Raw genomic sequence first — 23,645 nt, 5'->3', positions numbered from 1 at the left:
TTTTCAGAAGATATTAAATCCACCCGTAGTTCTGGCAAAGAAGCCCCAGAGTTTGTGGATTTGAGACTCCACAGCAGCGCAGTGAGATGAGTAACTGGGAAATTCAAAAGAACTCTCCTGGTGCATTTAAAACAGGACCTGACTTGAATAGGTCAGTGCCGGGCACAGGGCGCCTACGCGGGACTCTCGGTGGAGAGAGGTGGACCCGGAGGCCAGCCACACACGGTGGGGCGCTGAGAGCTCCTGCCTGAGCACATAGGCGCTGATGGCAGCAGTGCTGTCACATCTGTCATCGCCACAGCTTTACTTAGGTGGGAAGTCTGTGTGGGATTGATGTTCCTGAAAGAGGATTTATTTAACGTACTTATAAATATTGTTTACTCAGAGGAACAGTGAGATTAAAAGACCTATGTATTGCATATGTATATTCGTGCATGCATAGAACTGTACCTTACGGAAATAAAATACGAACACCACGCCCATATAGCATTGTACTGCGCTACCACACATAAAGGTGTCTCTGGGGAACTGTATCCACATTGCACCTTGCTGTGAAATCATGACTTATTTTATTGGAAAAGTCGTTACCCTGAGCGTCAGGTGACTTGGAATCTAACCTCCTTTTGACGCTGTGATCTTGTCTGATCCTGCCTTCCGGCTCAGATTCCCATTGGTCAGACGAGGACAAGGACATCCTTGCCCTGCTTGCCTCCCGGGGGTTGTTGGCATGGCCCATTTTGTGAATATGCATATGGGAAGGCATGTTTGGGAAGTAGGTAATGACTTGGAAGATGGTGTGCCGTGCATACTGCATACAAACATGTTTTAATGGTACCTGGGGAATGAGTTACGTGGATAGTTTCGTGGTGTTATTAATCGCCTGGTAGTTGTGTGTGCGCCAAAGCTCTGAGATTTTTGTGAAGCTGATTATACCTGAATACTACAGACCCCTGACTTCCTGGTCATACTTGTTGCTCAGAATTTGGCTAATTTAGTTGACGCAAACCAGGACCCTGACTTCTTCCGTATTTTGGCTCGTTTGCTTCCCTTATTAATTATTCCTCTTTTCTTTCTCCTGCATTCTCCCTTCTTTATAAACATCCCTAGAAATCCTAAATGCTTTTAATTGAAATAATATCAGATTGAAATGTTTATTTCACTGAAGTGATCAAATTTAGGATCACTGATAGTTGGGCAGGCTGACATGGTGTATAATCTCTTTCAATGCTGTAGAAATATGCGGTGTTATCCATGAAATACTGTTCCAAAAGTGTTAACCAGAATCTAAGGTGAAATTGGGGCTAGAGGAACAGGTTGACAACACAAGTGATATAAAGGAATCATCAGATAAATCCAAAACGTGAGTCCTCCTATGAGGCAGCTGGCCCTGTTTCTTCAAAAAGTCAGCACTGTGGCTTCAGAGGTGCTGGAGGGATTGACATGGAAACAAGCTCAAAGCGGCGTAGGGGCGTCGGGTACATTTGAACGTGGGCCGGGTGTTGGATAATCTGGGGATTGTTGTTTTTCTTCGCTGTGACAATGGTCTGTGGTGCTGGCACGAGGGTACTCTCCTCTGTGCTTAGGATTGAGGTCTCTTGATGTTTATGGCCTATTTTGAAATGGTTCAGTGGGGAAATCTATCTTGTTAAGAGAAATAGATAACTATGTGAAAATGTTAATAAATGTTGACTGTAGGTATTCAGTGATTGGATATTCATTATATTTAGGATCATTCCTTCCACTTTTCTGTGTGCTTAGAAATCTCACAATGAAAAGTTAAAGCAGTATTTCCATTTTGGAGGCGGTTACTCTGCAGGTTGTATTTTAAAATGTAGACTCAACATGAATTCTTTTAAAGGTCTTTCTTTGCCACCCTGGCTTTCGGCCTCTTTTCAGCTTACTTGTTTAATCTTTAACAGTTAAAGATTGTACCCCTTACTCCAAGGTGTGGGTGGTAGGGGGATGCTCTGAACAGCCCCCCTGACCCCCCATGGCTCTCTTCACCTGGGGCCGTGGACCCTTCTTATCCTCCACTGCTGCTGGGAAAACTTCCTCCTTTACCCCATAAATTAGTGTGAGCCTCTATGCTATAAAAGTCTTTGGAATGAAAGAAAACTGAGGCTATTGGCTTTGACTGTCCCTTCTCTTTCTGAGTGGCGGGGTGGTGGATGGCAGGGAAGCTGGTGGCTGCACAAGGGGTCCTGGGAGGGAGGATGAGGGGTTTGTGAATCAGGGAACTTGATTTGGTTTTTGTGCGAGGGGAGCATCACCACGTCTTAAGGGTGGGCTGTGACGGCTCTCAGTCCTTGTGGTGTCACCCAGGTCTCTCTAAAGTGACTTCTCAGCAGTAGAAACAAGCAGTGATTTGAATCGAGTGGGTAGTTTGTTTTTTTTTTTTTTTTTTTTTTTGCGGTACATGGGCCTCTCACTACTGTGGCCTCTCCCATTGTGGAGCACAGGCTCCGGACGCGCAGGCTCAGCAGCCATGGCTCACGGGCCCAGCCCCTCCGCGGCACGTGGGATCTTCCCGGACCGGGGCACGAACCCGCGTCCCCTGCATCGGCAGGCGGACTCAACCGCTGTGCCACCAGGGAAGCCCCGAGTGGGTAGTTTTGAAGGAGATTAATCTTAAGCCTTTGATCTCCAGCCCCGACCAGATTTAGAGCTTTATCGTCTAAGAGTTGGGTGTTTCTTTTTCATTTTAAAGTTTTCTTAAAACTAAAACGTTGTGTGTTTTTTCCTAACGTGTTTCCGGCTTCAGGATCTCCAAGCTCATTTCCCTTTGTGTTTCCTGTGCTCGGAAATAATTCTTGCAAAGCTCTGTCTGGTTGCAGAGGTTGAGGCGACTTTTTTCCCCTGGAGAGATTTTGTTGATGGTCCGTCAGAGGGGATGGCTGAGTGGGACCGTGGGCAGGGGACCCCGTCTGGTGAGGAAAACCTCAGGGACGTGTTTGAGACTCTTCTTCAGGAAGAGTAAACCAACAGCAAACGTGAACCCTCACTGGAGGTTGGTTGGAGAGGTCCTATAATTTACCCTGGTTTTTATTAGAAATTAAAAAGAAATTAAATTGTAAAGAGCTTCTCTCTTCTCGCACAAGTAAGGCTTTTCAAACTTCAGTTTGGAGTTCAGGAAGGTTCTCCTCGTGGCAGCCTGCGTTGGCGTGTCTTTGGCTTTGGTTGTGCTGAAATCCGTTGTCTCCAGCTTGGCCTTGTCCTTGAACTCTCAGACCCCAGGAAAGAACACCAATACTGAGCATTTGGTGTGAACAAATGTCTCAGCCTTCGGAGATGCTTCTGCCTGTTTTTATCCAAACCAGAGTTCTTGGGCTGTGGCTCCAGACGGGTCTCCTAGACAGAGATGTCCCCTCTAAGGGACACTCGCTGTATGCGGGGTGTATGGCAGGAGATGTGCTTTAATAAGTGCTGTGACAGCTTGGCTTACTGATAACCGGGCTAGAATGAGCTGTAATATTCTGTTGCTTGTCCTCAGACCTGTTATTTTTCTTACTTTCCCACAAATAAAACTGGCTTTTGGATTTGGTGCCTTACTAGAAAGCGGTACTCTTGTTCCAATAAGAGATTGCCTTTCAGACATTTCTGGAGTAGCTAACTGAAACACAGATTTTCTTTCTTGTTTTCCTAATTGTTACTTATTTGTCTGTTTCCTCTTTACACGTGGCTTATTACTCCAGCTGCCTTTCTAAGCATATGATTATCTTGCGTCATAACCACAGTGATATTTTAATATCATAACGATTTGGGGGCAGTGAAGTGACTTTGTGTTTCCACATCCAGTTAGGGGTACACGTTCTCCTTTTCAGTAAGATTTCGACCTGTTTCCTCTGTAACTGACCAGTGGGCTTAGGAGACAGAGAACATTATTTAGTACAGGCTGCTTTCCTTTTAAGAGTTGAAACTGCTTTTACAAAGGATAAAGTGTTGGATTAGAAAAGACAAAGCTAGCTTCTCAAGGAGCCAAATTTGCGCTTGTGTTGTGACCGGCCGCGCAGTGGCCAGGTTTTGGCTTAGCCTTGGTGCTTCTGGTTAAAGGCCCCATTGTAGACATTGCCTGCTTTCCTTAGCGTTAGTCTGCGTGTGTCTAGAGATAATGTGGCGACGCCTCTGTCCCCCGCGCCCCAGACCCTGTGTGTGTCTTCCCTGGTGGAGGAGGTGAGGGCCGGTGGAAGAGGTGTTTGCGGCCAGTGGCAGTCTAAACTGAGGGTTTTAGGAGCGGCTCGGTTGAGTGTGTGACACAAGACGCCCTCTCCCGGCCTGTCCGCGTTGCTGCCTGCTTCTCAGCAGAAGGCACAGAAGCCTTTTGTGTGCTCTGTGGTGAGAAATGCTCCCTTCTGGGGAGGCACAGGGCGCCAGTGCCACAGCTGGTGGCAGCCTGTCCAGACCCTTCCAATTAAAAACTGTGGCGGTGTTTGGTTAGAAAGCTAAAAGGAGAAGAAGCTGGAATTTTATTTATTATGTGCTGGTTTTGTAATTTTAGATGAAAAAGAACATCTTTGCTTTTTGCTTTTGCCAGAATCTTGTGCCTATGTTTGCTACATGGCTTCTTGGAAATAACTGTAGTTCACTGAATCTTAAGTGGTGTTATTTGACTTGGTTTTTTCCTTTTTCTTAAAAAAAATTAAAAAAAAAATTGCAGTATAGTTGGTTTACAATGTTTCAGGTGTATAGCAAAGTGATTCAGTTATACATATACACATATTCATTCTTTTTCAGATTCTTTTCTCAGGCTCTTTTCTTTTTACTGGGAAATTTTTTTTTTTAACATCTTTATTGGAGTATAATTGCTTTACAGTGGTGTGGTAGTTTCTGCTGTATAACAAAGTGAATCAGCTGTACGTATACGTAAATCCCCATAGCTCCTCCCTCTTGCGTCTCCCTCCCACCCTCCCTATCCCACCCCTCTAGGTGGTGGACACAAGGCACCGAGCTGATCTCCCTGTGCTCTGCGGCTGCTTTACTGGGAAATTTTTTAACTGCTTGATTAATTTAGTCTCATTTGTTCTCGTGTGATCATTTAAACAAAAAAGTAGAGTGAGTTTCAGCTCCTCGTAACAAATACGTACCATCAGCTCGGTGCTAGAGTTGTGATGGTGAAAAGCCAGCAGGGTAAGGTCCCTGCCCTCTGCTTCCAGACATACGAGTTTGTTCTTAAATGCAGGGAAGGGTCGTCATGGTGGATGGAATTTTGAGAAGAAATAAGTTAATGGGAGTAGGGTTTTTGTGGTATGTACTTCTGCGTTATATTAGCAGTGAATTGAGTTCTCATGTTTGCATATTAATGATGTAATAGGATTGTGGTATTGTGCTGCTCATCCAGAAATGTCTTGAGATTTTCAGTCATGATTTTGAGCCATTTGTTGGGGGTTGTATATTTAAAAGAATATCTGAAGGAAATAGGGGTGACTGACGACTCTGACAGCTAATTGATGTCAGTGAGACAGTTCTCTGGCTTTTATTAATTTGTTAGAAGCAAAATTATATTTGTAAAAAAATTTCTTAAGAGGATGAGCTAGCTTCATTTACATCTCTTGGTTACTGCTGATTTATCATATTCCCCCTTCAATAAATAAGTTCTGTTCTTTAGAAAGTTGCTGGTAGTTTATTTCCTGTTAACAACATGTTAACACAGTGTCGTTGGAGCCCCCAAAGGGGATCTTTTAAAAACATGTTTTTGGTCTACATTACACAAAACGTTATATTTTTGTTGTAATTTTTGTAGAATAACAGTATTATACTGTAAAACTCAGTGGTCATTGAGATTTAATTCGATTAGTAGCAACCGCTCGTCTTCTCTCCGGCCTCATTTCTAAGTGGAGGGTGGGTCTTCACGCCCCCGTGGTCCTCCTGGCCCAGTCTCCATGGATTCGACTAAGGTGCCCAAGCTGGGCTTCCCAGCATTGCCTGGCCGCCAGCCACAGGACCCAGAGCAGACAGCTGTCGTCAGGTCCTGCCAAATGGTGGAGGTGGCACAGGTAGCCCCTCTCCCCGCCAGGGAGGAGATGCTGGTGCTTCACGGAGGGAGCAGCTCAGGGGAAGGAGCCAGAGCGGACCTTCCTGCACCTTCCCGAGGTCATGATTCACTTGTGGGGAGAACTCTTCCTAGAGCAGGGGCTGCAGCGGGACGAGAGGATGGCCTGGCCATCCTGGCGAGTCCCGGCCCCTTCGCTGTATCCCTGACACTCAGGCCCCCGTCTTCCTGAAGCCTGTGGGCCCCGCCCCTTCGTCTAGTCCTCTTTCGAGGCGTCCTCTTCTTAGGCTTCTCTGAGTACCTGCTGGAAAGAAGGGGAGCATTTCCCCACTGAACGTGGCTTCTGGCGCCGCCCCCCCCCCCCCCCCCCCAACCCAATGGCTGAACTTCATTCCTCCCATTGTATCCGGAACTGCACGGAGGCCGTGCAGACGGCAGACGAGCAGTGTTGCTCTGCCGGGGCCCCAGTAAATGAGGCCAGACCCTGGGTCACACGATGGTCTGATGCACGGTGCTCCAGGGTGGGCGCCGTTGCCTGAAGACTTGGAAACTGCAGTGAGAAGATGTCCAATTGCCCAGCGCACGGTCAGCCTTTAAATAGAAGCAAAACCCCTCCATCATCTACTAGAGGCCTAAGAGTGACGCACGGTATCCGGAGGCCTTGTGATTGATTGATGGTTTGGAAACCTGATTGCTGGTGGTCCTGACGCTGTAGTCCATGAGGGGTCACAGGACTCTCTCTGGGCCTCTCGGGTCTCCCTCACGTGGTGAGACCTGCCGTCCTTGTGCTATGCGATTGCTGTGCTAGAGTTCAGAATTCTGTTGGCTGAGAGTGTGTTGAACGGACATTGTCCAAATAACATTGCTGCCCTTGGCCTCTACTTGGGTGTGGCCCCCGACGGGGAGGACTGGGGAAGAGCCCCACAGATCTGTACCCAGCATCTCAGCCGCCTGAAAATCACTCACACAGGTTCCTTGTTTGTTGTTTGTTTGTTTTTTATCCCCTAAAAGGGCAAATTGTCTCCCCAGGGCGTACAGTCAGGTGTCCCGATCCATTTTAAACAAACCCTATATGTGAAGTTGTAGCTCACATCCCCAAATTTCTTCAAACTTGGACTTTGATGACTCTTGCAAAAAAATTCTAAGTCCTGCTTTAGGGAATGCACCTACTCATTGCGAAGAGGCATAACTGTAGAAATGTTTGTCTCTATACAAGTTTTGTTCCTTGTGAGTTGTTGTGACTCCCTTTCTAGAGGTCCAGATGAGACTGTTCTGTCCAGGAAAGGATGAGAAAGAGAAGTTGCCGTGGTGTTTTCTTAGTTATCCCCCGGTCTGGAGCAATCGCATGAGATGGGAAAAGTAGGGCAGAGAGCAAAACTCAGTGAGTGAAGGCCTCTGGCATTCGTGTTGCAGTGTTTCATCAGTTTCATACAAAGTAAGGAATTACTTGTGCGTTTCTGTATGGTGGCCTGTGCTGGGCTTTCCACAGGCATCCTTGGAGGTGCAGGTGCCCGCAGGGGGACGGTACCGCTGCATCTGGTTGGCACCATTCAGTTTCGTTGCCTTGGGTTTTCATAAAGTGGGCACCCCTCAGATGGCGTAAATGCTGCACAATCTCTGGGCCCTAAGGGGCCCTCGGGGGCCAGCGCTTCCCCCTCGAAGGTAGCGCCTGGGGCAGGAGTTAGACCTGCCCTGGCTTCCCTGTTTTACCCGGAAGTGTAACTTTGTTGCATGGCGATGTCATTAGAATAGGAAGAAAAGTGAGAGGCAGGAGGGGGGAGGAAGTGAGGACTTTTGCTAACAAAGCAAAAGCCTTCAGCGGATGTGTCTGTCTGCCCGCCTGCCCCCCTGCCAGTGGGCGGCCCCCTGAGTAAACAGGAAAGAGGCCCCGAGGTCCGGAGGTGCCCTGGGTTTTGAACTATTCCTGCTTCCCTTTAGCATTTAAATTTTATTTCACACCTTGTCATAAAGTAAAGTTGACTTTTGTTTTCTTTTGGTGTGTGCACCACTGTGAGTTGATTCTCGTGATCATGGGCAGGACACAGGACTGGCCGTCAGCAGAACCCTTGTGATGTTCCCTTGGGTTCAGAGTTGTAGGCACTTGGGGATTTACAGGACTCCCTCCCCCACCAGGCTCCCCCTCGAGCTTCCTGCACAGGCCACGCCAGAGGCAGGTGGCCAGAGCCCTGCAGCTTGCGGTGGGTCAGCTCATGGTCACGTTGCGCCCCCCCCGGCCCCCCCCACCCCACAATTGTATTTCCTGAGAAGGGCTTGTATCTCACGGTTTATCCCTGGAGGGTCTGTTGAGGCGGGGACAGCCATGGTGGACTTGCCGGGAAGTCCACAGCCTGAAGGACTCCAAGGATGTACACCGCCCACCGCCCCCCCCCCCCCCCCCCCCGTTGGAGGTGGTGGTTTGTGAAGGTCGTGTCTGTGCATCACCGAGTGAGCCATCACACAGGTGTCCACCGCCCACGACGCTTCCTTGGCCACTGGCTGGGGCTGGCGGTGTGCAGGCCCTGGGCGAGGGTCAGGCGGGGGCGGGTTTATGTTCCTGGTCTCTGACTTAGTGATTCACCCTCTGGGTGCCTCCTTTTCCCCCTTAAAACAAAACTTCTTGAAGCACGTCGGGGAGGGTGTGCAGACTGTCTGCCGGCCCGAGGCGGTCCTGGGCAGTGCCATGCTCCTCCCCCAGGGTCCTGTTGGACTGATGAATCAGGTGGTGGCCCCGGCAGAGGGGGACAGGGGGCAGGCGCTGCCCGGTGGTCAGCAGCCGGTGTTTCTGCCTGACTGTTCTTGTGTGGTATCTGGGGCTGGTGCTTCCCCCGCTGTCACGCTGTGTGTTTCCCACGTCCGGGAGGTGACAGCCATGCATTCACGAGCTACGGCGTGAAGCTGAACCTATTATAGCACGTGATCCAGGGTGAGGGGGTTTTGGGGGCCTTTTAATTTTTTATTGAGAACGTGGGTTTTGGTGGTGCCTGCTGGCGTCTTTCTGACATTATTCCTGCCGTCATGAGGCCACGGTTGCAGTGATTCTGAATTATTTAGGGGAGATTACAAGGTACGGATGCTCAGGCCCTACTCCTTAGGGACTTTGATCCAATAGATGTGGATGAGGCCCGAGCATGTACAATTACAAGCAAAACGGAAAACAGGCAGCAGCAGCAACAGGACTCTCCCCTGGTGGCCGGTTGTCAGCTAGGGGTCTGCTGCTGTAGCCTCTGACGGAGGGCACTTGGTCCGCGGTGCACGCTCGTACATGCATGAGGGTCCGGGTGGGTGGGAGCTGTGGGAATGGCTGGAGAGCCGCTGCTGGCCCAAGGGGGCTGCCTCAGCCCAGCCTAGCTCTGCACATCATCTCCCTGGGCCTCGGGACCCAGCTTTAACGTATCTGATTTTCAAGAGAAACTGAAAATCTGGGTTTTAGAAACGTGCAGCCTCTTAACTTTTGGGACGTTCAGTTAAAAAACACAAAAAGCAGCCATATCCAACCCCATCCCATCCCCCAAACCCACTAAGAGAAACGTGACGTCCACTTTAGTCATGAATGATCGGGGAGGACCTGCTGTCAGCGTCTGGGGAGCGGTTTCTGGCTGTAGACCCCCGAAGAATTGCCTTCGTAAGTTGCCAGGATAGTCTGAAATGGTAGAAGTGCAGCCGTAATAAGACAGCACGCAGGCTGTGTTTCGTGTGACTGTGTTCATTGGCTTTTGTTGCTGTTCAGTAATTAAAGTTTTAACCTCAGCCCAGGCAGCCACACACCAAATGTTAATATGCCGCGAGCACCGTAAATTCAGGGATTTATTTTCAATCCGAAACATGATTCTCTGACTGTTGTCCTTAGAGAAAGAAGGGAGACTTTGCTTTCAGTGTTTGGTTGGAGAATCGTAGCCAGGCTCTGCCAGTAGCGGCCTCGCACCTCAACCTTGAGGCTGAGTTTTGCTGAAGAGAAGCGGTGTAGTCAGGTGGTCAGTGGAGAAATCTTGAAGCTTCTTTTGGCCGGAGCCTGGGGTCCTGCCTCTCGCCGCCCTCTCTCCATAGCCCAGGCTCAGCTTTGCAGGGGGGAGTGGCAGTGCTGGTCTGGCTTTGGCTTGCCCGGAGAGGGTCCTGCCCTCCTGTGTGCTGGGCGGGCCCGTTTCACAGGCACGCTGCCGTGGGACGTCCTTGGGGCTGTGTGTGCTGCTGACGGAGAGGGAGCCGAGGGTGTCACCACTGTGGCAGCTGGCATAGGACCTGCACGTCGCCTGCAAGCCACCGAGGATGCCGCCTTGGTCGAGGGAGGGCTGGCGGCCCAGCCTGCGCGCCTGTGTGGTTGTTTTCTTTGTGTAGGTTAGTTCTGGCTCTCGAGGTCCTGCAGGGCAAGTCATTCATCACCAAATGACAGGGTACCGGAGGGAGAGGCCTCCCTGCCCACCCGCTATGAAATAGCACTCCTTCCCACCCACCACCCCCCTGCCCCCGGCACGCCCTCTCCTCACTCGGCTAGGTTTTCCCCTAGAGCCCTTTTTTTTTGGTCCAAGGGGACTGCCATCATCGGATTCACTTTTGTATGGCTTGTGTCCCCTCTTAGAATGAGGGCACAGACCTCACCTGCTTGGTTCATGGTGTGTCTTTGGTGTGTAACCCAGTGCCTGGTGAACCATGGTGTCGGCCTGGGGAGCAGCTCAGAGCCATCGACATTTCATGGTGAGATGGCCATGCTTCTGGGAAGTTAAGGGACTCATTCAAGGTCATAAATCTGTTTAGTGCCTGAGCGAGCAGTTGACTCAGGTGATCAAAATCTCTTTTTACTTTTAAGGTCATGGGTTTAAAGCAAAACTTGGTGTATTTGTGGGTTGAAGAGTTTCAGTTCAGCGTTCCCTTTCAGTTCTGTAGGTTAATTTTGGATGCTTGTGGCTGTAGGTTGAAGACAGAACCAGCTCTGGAGCAGGAGGCCCTTTCACGGGGGTCTCATCAAGGGGTTGATGAAAGGGAAGGTGGGCTTGGGCTGAACCACGGGCAGAGCTCTGTATCCCAGGGAGGAAAGCGTGGCGCCTGAGTTGATGGCGTGGGTGCATCATTTCTGGTGAGGGATCCTGTCAAGTGGAACCTCAAAGGGAAACTTTATAAAGGTGGATTTTCTCTTTTACCTCTTTTTAAAGGAGGAACAGGGGAATTAGGAATAATGAATGAAGTATCTAATGCATATTCAGTGCAGGCAAATTAGGAGATGTGTGTAGAACAAACCTTTATCTCTTTTTAGGAAGAATAGTGGAGTTATGAATATGTATGAAATATCATGAATTTTTAGCACAAGCAAATTAAGTTGTATACAGACTTTGAAAACCAGAAGGAAAACAAACACTGCCCTTAGAGACCACGTGCCAGGGAAGAATTATGCCTTCTAACTGTGCCAGTGCCGAAGACACAGCAGCGGAAGTGGTTCAGGTTCAGAAACCAGGTTATTCTTGTATTTAGAAATTGTTCGGTGAGACACAAAGCTGCGTATAGTCTGACTTTATATAAATACTGGAAATATATCCAGATTCAAGGGCAGTGTTATTTTAGAGTCAGCTTCTTGAAGGGCTGAGAAGAAGTAAGGCACAATTTGAAAACCTTAATTGCAGGTTGGGTTGGTGATGACTAGGAAGGGCCGTGGGTGGGTCGGGAGCCCAGAAGGGAACAGGACCCCTCGCATCACTTAACCTCTTGCCTTCCGACTTGGGTCCGAAACCTTTAACCTTTTACTCAGCCAGTGAGAAGAGTTCAGTTTGAGTGCCTTAACGATGCTTGAAGTGATATTTCAATATTGAAGTTACTCTGTGGGGATAATTCTAAGCATTGAGTGTATTGTGAAGTCACGGGGAGAACTGTAGAAAAGCTTCTTGAAGTGGGAGGGGCGTAGCCCTGGGAAGAGGAGGAAGGTAGCACCCAGAATTCTGTGCCGCGTCTTTTGTTCTGGGTAAATGGTCGGCCGCTGTGACGAGCAGACTTCTCATTAAAAGTTCACCCTCTTGTGTACGCTTCCTCCTGGAGCCCTGGCGCTGTGTCTGCTCTGGCCTCACCCTGGTTGGGGCCCGTTCAGCCCCCGTTGGTTATGTTTCGGTGTAACACGTGCTTCCCCAGCTGGTCAGACGTGCGGCCCAGCTCCTTTCCCTGATTCTTACCTCCTCATTTGAGCAATTCAAGAATTAAAACTATATAAAACAGTAAAGACAGGATTCCCTAGTTTGAGATAGGGGACTGTGGTCACCCTGCCTGTTGCCGAGGGGAGGCTGAAGAGAGAGGAGTTCAGACTGAGAATTGAATTATAGATAAACATGGATCGTTAACTTTTGCAATAATTAAAGTAATGGGACGTGGTATGTGACTTGAAGTGAGTAAGAAAATATATCAATATCTAATTTTATATGTGTATACATACTTGATATACATATATATCAAGTGCTATTAATTTTTATGGCTCTCAAGAGAAAAATTCTGGTTATATATTTTGTTTGAAGTCTGAACGAATAAACACATTTAGTATTTTGTGGTAGAGTCTGTATAGCTAGGTTTATCTTTTCCCCCCCTGGAAGGTATCTCACATTGGAGGGAAACATCTAGCGACCTGTGGTTCTTTAGAGGACTCTCCTGCTTTTAAAGCTGGTCTCTCAGATGCTGTGACAGGTGATGCTGGTCCCTTCTGTGGCCCCACTGCAGTCCCTGCACTCCAGTCACGGTGCTGTCCACCAGGACCAGGCCTGCTACCAGGTGTTCATTTTTTATAGTTGACAGGCCCTCCTGCAGAAAGTTGTCTTTACCACCGTTTTACAGAGGAAGACAGCGGTGTCCAGAGAAGGTTGAGGAACTGGCCTGAGGTCACCCTTGGTGTGCGCTGGAGTGAGTGGCACTTCCCTCCTGGGCTCCTGACTCCATTGTCTGCTTTGGGCACTATTATGCAGTGTTTACACATCTTAATATGTGATGTAAAGGAACTAATGAAAAAAATAGTTTCTTATTTTTCTCCTTGAAAAGTATTAACAGAAGTTTTAATCATAAAAATATTGATAACATAGAAAAGAAAAAGGTGAACTCATTATTTTTAGTAGGTTCAGACAGTCAGCAAATATGAGAAGAATGTATTTTACGCGCAGCTCTTGCTGTGAGAGCCCTTGAGTAGGTAGTGTGTGTTTCGCGGGTCATGTGTGTGTCTCCCTTGGTCAGCTTTCCTTTATCCAGTGCTGAATCACATCGCCTTCAGGAGGACAGTGTTCGAATATATCTTGTCCTCATCACATTGTTGGTTTCAGGTCTAGACTGCTCAGCTGTGGAATGTGGTGCCTTATCTCTTAGTGCCTAAGGTAGAATAGCTTCACACATAGGTTTACCTCTGGTAGAGGGTTTGGAGGTTTCTTCGTGCTGTTAAACCTTCTTTTGTTATTTTAAACTAAAATTGCTCAATCTGAGGTCAGTTGGGTTTTTCTGGTGAGTAGAGGAGAAGGCAATTGCAAGTGTGTAATAAGTGTTAGCAATAGATGCTTGCAGAATCCAAGATCTCCATTGTTTTTCGATGCTTTGATAGGAAGACTTGCCAATGCCTTTTCTTTTACTATCAGTGTGAGAATGGATTTGCTAAGTTTTTGTCCTTCCTTGTGTTTGTGGGCCCTTTACTATTGGTGCTTTTTAATTTGCTGGTCTCCCTCTTACAACGTAATTCCTCACACTTGACGCCATAGCCCAGACTCTGGCTCGCATCTGTGCTGCATTGCAGGGCTGCTCCCTCCTTGGAAGGGGCACTGTCTCTTTTAATGCAGCTGCACCAGGTGTTTTTATAAAGCAGCTGCCCACCCACCGCCCAGGCGTGCGGGCGCGCGCGCGCTCACACATAGACACACACACACAACTTTGAGGGAATCACTCCTAAGCGCTCACGGTAGTGCCTCTTCCTCAGGCCCTTTCATTCACACGCCCATCCAGGTTGTCTCCACTCTGCAACAGGAGGGGGTGTTTGCTGCAGTGATCGCTCACCTAACTGGAACTTAGCTTGCTGTCTGGTCAGCCTACCCGCCCCCCCCCCCCCCCCCCCATATCTGTTCTAGAACACAACCGAAAGTGACAGAACAGGCATGCGGAGCCCAGATGACTGGGCGCTTTCTTTGTTGGAGTCAGAATGTTGCTGCCTGACGTAATATTCCCTGCGGCTGTCACTTAATTGCCAGGACAGGATGGTAGTTGATGTTCATGATGTTTTCCCTGAGCCGTTAAGAAAAGCATCTTTAATGTCCTCAAGATTTCAGGCTTTAGAAAGATTTCCATCCAGATTGGTCTCTTAAAGAAAAAAAAGATGTATTGCATAAATTATTTCACTTTTACTACCTACTCGTTCACTGGGGGTGGGCGCGGGGTAGCGGGGGTCGCAACCCTGCTATTGGTTTTGGCTGTTTCATTCTTCGTAGAAGTTAAAAGTCTGCACGTTCTCTGCTACTGAGGCATAAATTTCTTTAAAGGGAGTGTTGGTGCAGGGTGAGGCAGCTCCAACCTAAGAAAGGCAGAATTCTACACGGAGGTCTTCGTTTTAAACACTTCAGGGAATAGAAGCGTGGTTCTCTGACTAAATCACGAGTCTTGATCTCATAACACTCACATATTCCTGTGCTTTCTCTCTCTCCCTGCTCATCCACAGCCCTGAACGTGGAACGGAGGGAGAGGCAGATGAACAGATCTTGATTATAATAATAAATAGTAGTCACAAATAAATAAACAAATAATAAATAGTAGTCACCCAGTGCCTCGCACTGGGTCTGGGCTTGGGAGGAGGAGTGTGATCCCAAAGTGTGTCACTGGGATCCTGTCGCCCTTATTCCTACTCTGGCGTCAGGAGGTGGTTAGGAGACCGAGTTCCTTCCCGAAGTGCTCTAAGCTGTCTCTCTCCCGCGTTAATTACATGGCTCGTGGGGTGCTGTCTGGGTAACACACCCTCTCCCTCTGGTTACATTTTGGATTTTTTTGCGGACATTTCCTGGAAAAGAACACTCATGAGTGGGGTCTGTGGTCTTGGGATTTACAGTGCAGAACCAGATAAGCTGGTCTTTGCCGTTGGGGTGGATGGACGTGGAACCTTAGAAAGTGGTCAGTGCATCTCCTGGTGCTGAGCTCATGCTGTCCCTCACGTGGTCAGGTCGGTTTCATGTTTGCCCTTTAAAACAAGGACATATAAGGGGGAATTATAATTGGAATCAAAACATTTTTAAAGACTTAATTTGTAAAGAGCAGTTTTAGGTTCCCAGCAAAATTGAGAGGAAGGTACAGAGATTTCCTATACAGCCCTGTTCCCACATTTGCATAACCCTCCCCCATTATTAGCACCCCTCCCCCCCACGGTACAGGTGTTAAAACTGATGAACCTGCATTGACACATCGCAGTCATTCGCTTTACATTAGGGTTCACTCTCGCTGTTGTACATTCTGTGAGTTTGGACAGTATATGATGACGTAAATCCATGATTATAGTATTGTATGGAGCATTTTCACTGCCCTAAAAATCCTGTGTGCTCTGTCATCTCCCTTCCCCACTGGAATTTTTAAGTTAAACTGTCAGTGATGTGAGTGAGACATCTGGGGAGAGAATCGACAGACCAGGTTTGGCTGAGCCACTAAATGGTCTCCTTTCTGCTCCCTGGGTTTACTTTCTCATCTGTAAACTCAACCATTTTGATGAACTGGGCTTGCCTGTTCTTTGAGCTTTCGGACATTTCAGAACATAGTTACATGTTTTTGTGACACACATAATTGCCATTTGTTAGAACATGTTTGTTACGAGTCTGACCTTTGCACACCGAAACCCCAGCTAAGACAATGAGTGCATATCTTCATGGTAACAAATACTATGTAGTCCAGAAACGATATGAGAACTTGAATTTGGGCTTTCTCATACAAGCGTGGACAAGCGGTTTTCAAAATTCAGAATGCATAGGAATCACTAGAGATGGGATTAAAAAGTCATGGATTCCTGCACTCCACTTACAGAAGTCTCACGTTTGGGCCTGAATCATTGGGTTCCCCCCTTCCCCTGGCCTGGCGACGCCTGCACACGTGTCCCTTTCTGGGATTCAGTGAGGATGCTTTCCAGTTCAGATCTCAAGGGGTCCACCTCCTGCCCCCTGCAATCTCTGGGGCTACCGGGCAGTCCTTGCAGACCCCCTGCGGCCCTCACAGTGGTGTCTTTCTGACTTAAAGGCACCTCGCGTCACCCAGAGCTGTTGGCTTCACCCTGTCCTGTTTCCTGAGTGTTCCTGCTACAGAGTAGTGTTTTTCTGTCACCATGTAACGCTCCTTCTCGTGGACTGTTTTGCAACCTTCAGCCACCCCTGAAGGCGGGGGTGGGGGGGGGGGCTCCCTTCACCGGTTAAGTGCAGCCCGCCCTCTGCTTACTGAGGTTGGCGTTGATGGGCTTTGCTCTTAAGCAAATAGAAAGCCAACTTCAGGCAGCTAATCTGCAAAGTTTTCTTTCAGATTAAACTCAGCAGGAAGCAAAGGCATCGTGATCTCCAGTGCTGCGCTCACATACCTTCAGATTCCCTAGAGAATTCCCTTCGGGATGTTCTTTCATTGGCTTTTGCTGGTTTCTCATGAGAGAGAAAGGCCAGGGATTGAAAATCAGTTTTTATTATTGGCTACTGCATTGCCAAGTTTGGTTATAATCACTTAAGGTATTTAAGCTGCAGAACGCTAGCCTTGGCAGCCCCCTCTGGAAGTTGGTTCAGTAGGACACTTGCGGTCCTTTCTCTCTGAAGGTCCACAGCCTGGTGTAGGGAACAGGTCTGCGTGTGAGTCCTGAGCTGGTTAACTTAATCCTCTCCAAGCCTCACTTTTTCCATCTGTAAAATGGGGATAACGGTACCCATGCTGGGTTGTGTGAGGAGTAAAGGATAACGCACACAAAGCTCTTTTGTTCACTAAATGTCGCAAGAGTGGGGACGTCTTGGTGCCCCGTGACCTGTCCTCACGGCCTGTCTCCAGGTGTCCTTGCTGGAGTTCAGGCTGTGAGTGCACACACACAAGTTCAGGCTTGTGGAGGCAAGAAAATACCTGTCATCCCTAAGGTGTGTTTCCCTGCCGCTCATAGTGTCACAGACTCAAGAGATCCCCTTCTTTGACTTTCCTGCCTGAGTTTCCTCTTGTGGATGAGACCCCGGAATATTTGCCTCCCAGTGAGCATACTTTTTTGGTCCAGCAAAGTGCTTGCAACGTAACAGTTATTCAATAAATATTTGTGGAACAAAGGAAGTTCCAAGAACTGTAGTAAGAAAAGATGAATCATGATCCCTGACCAGAAGAAAATGAAATTAATATTTGCAAACCAATTAGACACCATGATAATTGAGAAGTGCTGGGTCTGAATTTCAGTTTCCCTAAGCTAGACTTTTATGCACTACAAAATATCAAAAATAGTTTTTCTTTCAGGACCAATATTAGGCATATTTTAAGTTTTAGGGGCAATAAGAATGTACCACTGAACTCTTTGCAAAAGGTTTCTCCCTTCTCAGTTGTTTTCTGGAAAAAAATTTTTTTTTAAGGAGTTCACAATTTCAGTCATAGATATAAAGAGCTTAAATGCTTTGTTTTGCTAATTGGAAGAGTTAAGATAAAAAAGGTTTACTAGTTCCTTTCTTGTTTCTCTGGGTCAGGGATAGGAGGGCTCCGGGTGCCTAAAGGAAGTAACATAAATATCACTGAAATAATGCAAGAGTACGGAAAGGGTACATTACATTGTAGACTTCTTGCTTCTGCGTGAAAAAGTAAACATAGAAGTTGTGTTCAGTCATTTCAAACAATCACGAGCACCATCGCAGCGAGCATACTTACTCATCAAATGCATTTTAATGGAGCTATCGGGGTTCTAGGTAAAGATGATGCAGCGTGCGGTAGCTTCCTAGTACTTGGCGGTAGTGGAAAATTAGGAGGATAGGAACCTCACCATCTTTTTCGCTTGGGATTTAAAAGCTTCCCTTGAATGCTGCTGTTCCTTCTGCCGTTGGCTCCTCTCTGTGGCTTACAGACAGACTTCATTAGAGGCAGACAGACAGGCTGCCACAGTGTCCGCATCTTAAAACCATGTGGTGGTGTGTGTTTTCCTTTCTTTTCCTTCTTGGAACTTGTGTCATAAATGTAATACGTATTTGCAAATGCAAGGTGGCAGTTTCGACTCAGGAACATGCAGGAGAGTTGACAATTAGGGCATTTTCCTCAGCTTGGACGCCTGCTGAGGGTAGTTTGAGTTTTCCTTTTAGAAAGAGAAACACGCGTTTTCCTCATTTAAAGACCAGAAAGGAATCAGGTGCCACGAAGTTTGTTCCTTTGCCCATGATCACACACATATTAACACTCGGTGCATTCGGCTGGAGCTTTCCTCCTCAGGCTATTTTGTTGGCCCTTTTGGTTCCTTGACCCAAAGATGGCCCAACTCAGGACATAGGCTATGACTTCTGTTAGTTTCACATTTGGAGGTTTTCTTTTTTTCTTCTTCTTTAAAAAAAAAACAAAAACAATTAGAGAAGTACATTATTTTAGCACCCCACTGTATTGGCCAGCCTTTTGAAAATAGAAATGGGCCGACATTGGCTGGGTTTGTGATGGTTGCAGGTGTAACTAGGGAGCAGGGTCAGGGACTCGGCGTGGCTCTCTCGTTGTGGGGAGAGGAAGGCCGTCCCCTGGGTGCTCTCTGGGTGCCAGGGGTGATGTCTGGGTGGAGATGCCGTGTACTTTATTTATAGCCTGCCTTATTCTAGAAGGGGCTTTAGGTCCCTTAGCACACTGGATCCCACAGGAAGCTTGTAGAAGTTATAAGCAGCTTTTCCAAGGAAATTACAGCAGTTGAGGTAGCAGAGGAATGAGAGTCCAAGGCTGCCTAGTCCCAGATTTGTTTCTTCCAGCATGTTGTCTTGATTCTTGGGAGGGAAGCAGAATTCTTAGTTTCCTGATTTAAATTTAAACTCAAATGGACCTAATTCTGAAAGACCTGGTGTGTGTTAGTGAAGGCTACTGCCTTTGCGTGGGCTGTCCTTCAACACAAAAATAATGATTTGTTGTTAGGTCCTAATTCCATCCTCCCTCAGTGAGGGAGTCTCATTCTACGTGAACAAATAGAGTGAACCCACGACCCTCAGCTATCACACCATCGTCATACTGCTGAGGCTGAAGGATACACGGTGGCTTTGAGTTCAGGCGTTGAGGGAGAAAAGGAAGATGCCTCTAATTTAGAAACATCTAGGGAGGTTTTTCTATCGGCCTCTGGGTTTTCCTGAGGATCAGATGCTCAGAAGGCCGTCCTTCCTCCCCATCTCACCGACACACATCTGTCTCACCACCTGCCCTCTTGAAAAGCGGGGAAGCCGGACAACTCTCTGGGCGTTCCCTCTCATCGCTTGGTTCCATCTGCGAGAAGTCTGCTGCGGTAATTTGGACATGACCCCACTGCAGGAAGAGTAACGGGCATTTGTTTTCAGATGTGTGGGCTGACCAGGGGTGAAGGAACTGGTCTTCGTGTCCCTTACGTGGAAAGGCCTGAAGGGTTACTTTGTTCTCTTAAGTTCTCCTCTTTGTTCGTGGATTCTTGGAAGCTATACCTTGGCTTCAGGACTGTGTTGCCCGTCTGTGCTAATAAATCCACCTCCTGCCATCGATGGAGGGAAACAAGGTGCAGCCTTATTTTATCACCAGGGTTGCACTTGACCCTGTGCCATGTGCTGTCCTTTGCCCCTCGGTTGTTCTTACTGACACCCCTGTGACGTGGACAGTGTTGTCACCCCACTGACAGGGGACGAAAGTCCCCGAGTGGAGGAGATGCCGGGTGGGCACAGCCGTGGTGCCCGAGCCGGGCCGGGAGCTCTGTCCTGCAGCTGCAGAGGGTCATCGGCTCCGTGTGTCCGTGTGAGCACAGCTGTGGGTACCGCGCTCAGGACGGTGAGCTTCCAGAGCCTGGAACCCACGGGTGGAAACTTGAAACGAGCGAGTCAGAGGTGGACACATCCACGAACGCTGGCTGTTAGACGGACAGGGAGTAAGTAAACCGTGGCCATTCGAGTCGGACATGTGGGCCTGGGTGCCGTGAGCAGATGGCTATTTCCTGACACAGGGTTGGTCTCCCCACTGCCGTCTCCACGGTGGGGCTGTTCCCCGTGCCAGGTGGCCCCTCGGGCCACGTCATGTGCCGAGTGGGGACCGACAGACAGGGTGACGTTCCTTTCAGGATCGTGAGTCACCCAGCTGTGAACAGAGCCGCGGTGCAGGCTGTGCCCTGGGCTCTGGGGATGCAGGGCAGTGTGACGTGGGCACGAGGGCCAGTGGGCCTGGGGACGCTGGGTGGCTGGAAGGCCATTTGGGGACTGGCATTGGGGCCGGTGACCAGGCAGGAGGCGGGGCTCCTGGGACGGGCCCGCGTGGGACCCCGCACCGCCTGCTGCAGAGGCAGAGCTTCTACAGATGTCTGACCGTGGATGCCGGGATGGGGCCACCCTTCTGAGCCCGAGGACGGGGGCTCTGCAGGTGGGTGATGCTGGAACGAGGTTCCGGGCCTGTGGGCTTTATTTGCCCTGCTTTCCCCTGTCTAGGCTGTCGCCCAACCCTGCTTGGTGAGCTCCTGGGCCGGCGCTGGACCCCATCCCGCTGTGACCACAGAGAGTTGAGAGAGAGTTGTAATTCAGTGTCATATTCATGGAACTGTTTTGTCCAAGTTGTAATTTGAGTCCCTGCCCGAGCTTTCCAGAATAAGTGGAGAGCTTTCCTCAGGTTTCAGATTCTAAAGTTCATAGCTCTTTCCATCACGAGGCCACAAGCGAGGCCGGCTCTCGGAGACTGTGGGGACGTGCGTGCTGTTTCACGTTGGCGGCGGCAGGCGCGTATTCCACAAAGCCCTTGAGGAGCCGGTGCTCACGATGTCAGGGTTGCTCTTTGTTGCTCTCCTGAGAGATGCCCAGCAGAGCGTTGCAAGATGGGTAGGGATTAAGTCCCTCCCTCCTGGTCTGGGGGAGGGGACAGGAGAGCTGCATCAGGCTTGTTTGAAATGCTCGTGATATAAATGGATAACAAACGTTTAGGTTCTAGACTGGGAATTACGACACAGCTGCAAGACCGCGCTCTCTTTGTGCCCCCCATCTCTTTGTGCACCCGCTTTATTCCGAGTAATTATGCTCCAGCCTCCCTGCATTGGGATCACAGGAAAGCTTCGAAGGAGACTCTCAGTATAACTTGTAAAATCAAGTAATGGGTATTGGGGGTATATGAGCGGAAAATGACTGTTACCCATTTTTGACAATAAATGATATCCAGACTTTTCTGGTCATTTCCTTCATGTGGAATGTTGAGAAGGAAGGCTGGTCAACCTGATGCATGGAAGAAAACATTATTTAAGTTGTTCAGATTGAGAAGTAATGATGCGTAAATGAAGCCCGGGAAAGAAAGAGGGAAGTGATTCTTTATCAAAACTCCTTTGTTCTACTGATGGTTTGGTTTATTTATTAAGTGGGGTTCACGAGTCTTACAAACCAACAGAACCATCCTGTTCTATTGGAGAGCATAGGACTCTTTCATCATCAGTTTTGGGGAAAAAGTACAGAAGAGGTGACTTGCCGAAACGTCGGCCATTCTGTACTAATGACTGTGCAGAACAGCTGTGCCCATTCTCTTTTCTTTTTTCTGTTTTTCAGGGTCGACACGTTAAAACAGGTCAGCTGGCAGCCATCAAAGTTATGGATGTTACTGAGGTAAGCTTGGGTCACAAGTGTTTTTAAAGAAATCGTTAGATAAAAAACAAGGATCCTCCTGTCTCTCCAGCCCACCATTTAAAAGGAATTGTTGTGTTTGGAGAATCGATCTTAAGCAAATTGCATTCATGTGACACCATGGGTTCAGAAGGGCCAGCAGATGAGCTGGCTGGGGTTGTTGCAGATGGGTCCCAAGTAACTAAGAATCAGTAGCATTTTCTTAAAAAAAAAAAAAAAAGCACATCTGAGTGATGTCGTCCTTGACAATATAATGGACCATAATTGGAAACATCTTCTCTAATGGCAAAGAAAAGATTTGAGAAGGGATCACAGAGGTCACCTGAGTAGGGAGGTTGAGGTTGGTGGGTGGGAAAAGCTTCTCTGGGGTATTAGGGCCACATTTGGGCCATTTCTTTTATTTTTAACATGGGGAAGGAAAACAGATACAGCCAAGTTCCCAGAGGTTTGAAAACAGAAACATCTGCTAGAATGCTGAGCAGATTGTTGGCAAAATTTAGTAGCAAAAAATAGTCCTTGAAATGGTCACATGAGGATTTACTGTGTAGCTTTAGATGGGAAAGAGGAGAAATTAACACTAATGAAAGGTAGGTGTGTGTGAGCCCGCGTGTGTGCGTGTACCTATACTCATGGGTCCACATTTAATTAAAAAAAAAAATAGCCATGGGTTATAATGAGCCCGATCCATCTTACTTTAAATTATTTTCATCTGAAACTTTATCCGCTCACGATTGCTTCTAAGTTGCCTAATTATGAATAAGATTTATATCATATATCACAGATTCTAGAGTGAGTTAACCAGAAACCGTGAGGATTTGGGATGCCTTTAAATCACGCCCTGATCTCCTAAGCCTGGGGTCCATGGAGGGCGAAAATGGCTAAACTGGTCTCAGGTGTGCGGTTGATCAGCTCGAGGGGCGGCTCCCCCACCCTCTTCTCCCCTCGGTCTCTAGTAACACGCTCATCGCCAGCATGCATATTGTTTTAGTAAGAGTTAGAAATGTTGTCTCTGGATCACGGGGCAACTGCTAGAACCTTATACAGATGTTTGAAGATGTGACGTTTTATGCCGTGACTGCTCTCTTTCCTCTGTCATTTTTTAATAATGGAAAAGTACCATTGCTTGGCTGGCCAGAAGATTCTTGTAACCTCCTGGGCGATTTCTGTTGCGTGCTAGCGATCCTGTTGGATTCTTTCCAGTGAAATGCTAATTTTAAGATTACAGAGCAGTGAAGGAGCCGCCAATTCTGACTTCCTGTGACTTAAATACCACAGTCGGTTATTGATGAAGTGCCACAGTGCGTGGACCGATCGGGGCCCTGCCCACCGGGCCTCTGTTCACGCTTCCGTGCGGGTGGCCTGTGGTATAGCTGGAGGCTGCGTCGTCTGACAGTTATCCGCACCCTCCTGACTCGGTTACTGCCAGACTTGGGGTACCATTTTTAACGTAATCTTTGGGAATTCTATGACGCATTTGCCAGCCCTGAGAGTTGAGGTTCTTTCCTGGCTTCAGCCCATGCTGCCCTGGCTGACACGCTGCTGACATGTCCAAGGGCCTCGAAGTGAGCTTGTCAGCTCTGTGGATGTTCTGTGCAACGTATGACCATTGCTTTAAAGTAAAAAGGCACGTTAAATCCTCATTCTTCCCCCACTTAGCGTCATCACTGTTGGTGCCCTGGTGCGTTTCCTCACCATCATCTCTCTGTGAGCACGGCTGTAAAACACGTACCCGTGTGTGTAATAGACACTTTTGGTGAGCTGCATACAAGAGGTGTTTCCTTGCCTGAAAAAATCAGGCAGTGTTGGACAAGTGCATTTTCAAGATTCCTTTAAAAATAATTACGCAGAACCCCTGTGTTCAGGTAAAATGAAAACCAGACGGTGAGTCTTCAGAACAAAATACAAACCCAATCAAC

At 48.2% G+C, this 23,645-nt stretch overlaps 1 protein-coding gene across 41 annotated transcripts in view; it reads left to right on the top strand.

Annotated features, from left to right (window-relative positions):
- MAP4K4 (mitogen-activated protein kinase kinase kinase kinase 4) overlaps positions 1-23,645 on the top strand; it is a 171,911-nt gene that overhangs the window by 59,678 nt on the left and 88,588 nt on the right. For all 41 annotated transcript variants that reach the window (XM_065891503.1, XM_065891532.1, XM_065891535.1 and 38 more), the window contains one exon: positions 21,655-21,711. In XM_065891503.1, coding sequence (XP_065747575.1) covers positions 21,655-21,711 — 57 coding nt within the window. The remainder of the gene's footprint in view (positions 1-21,654; positions 21,712-23,645) is intronic.

This window comes from Phocoena phocoena, chromosome 14 (genome assembly GCF_963924675.1).
Source record: "Phocoena phocoena chromosome 14, mPhoPho1.1, whole genome shotgun sequence".
NCBI classification, from domain to species: Eukaryota; Metazoa; Chordata; class Mammalia; order Artiodactyla; family Phocoenidae; genus Phocoena; species Phocoena phocoena.
Note: the sequence above shows the minus strand (reverse complement) of the source record. Positions and strands in the feature narration are given on the sequence as shown.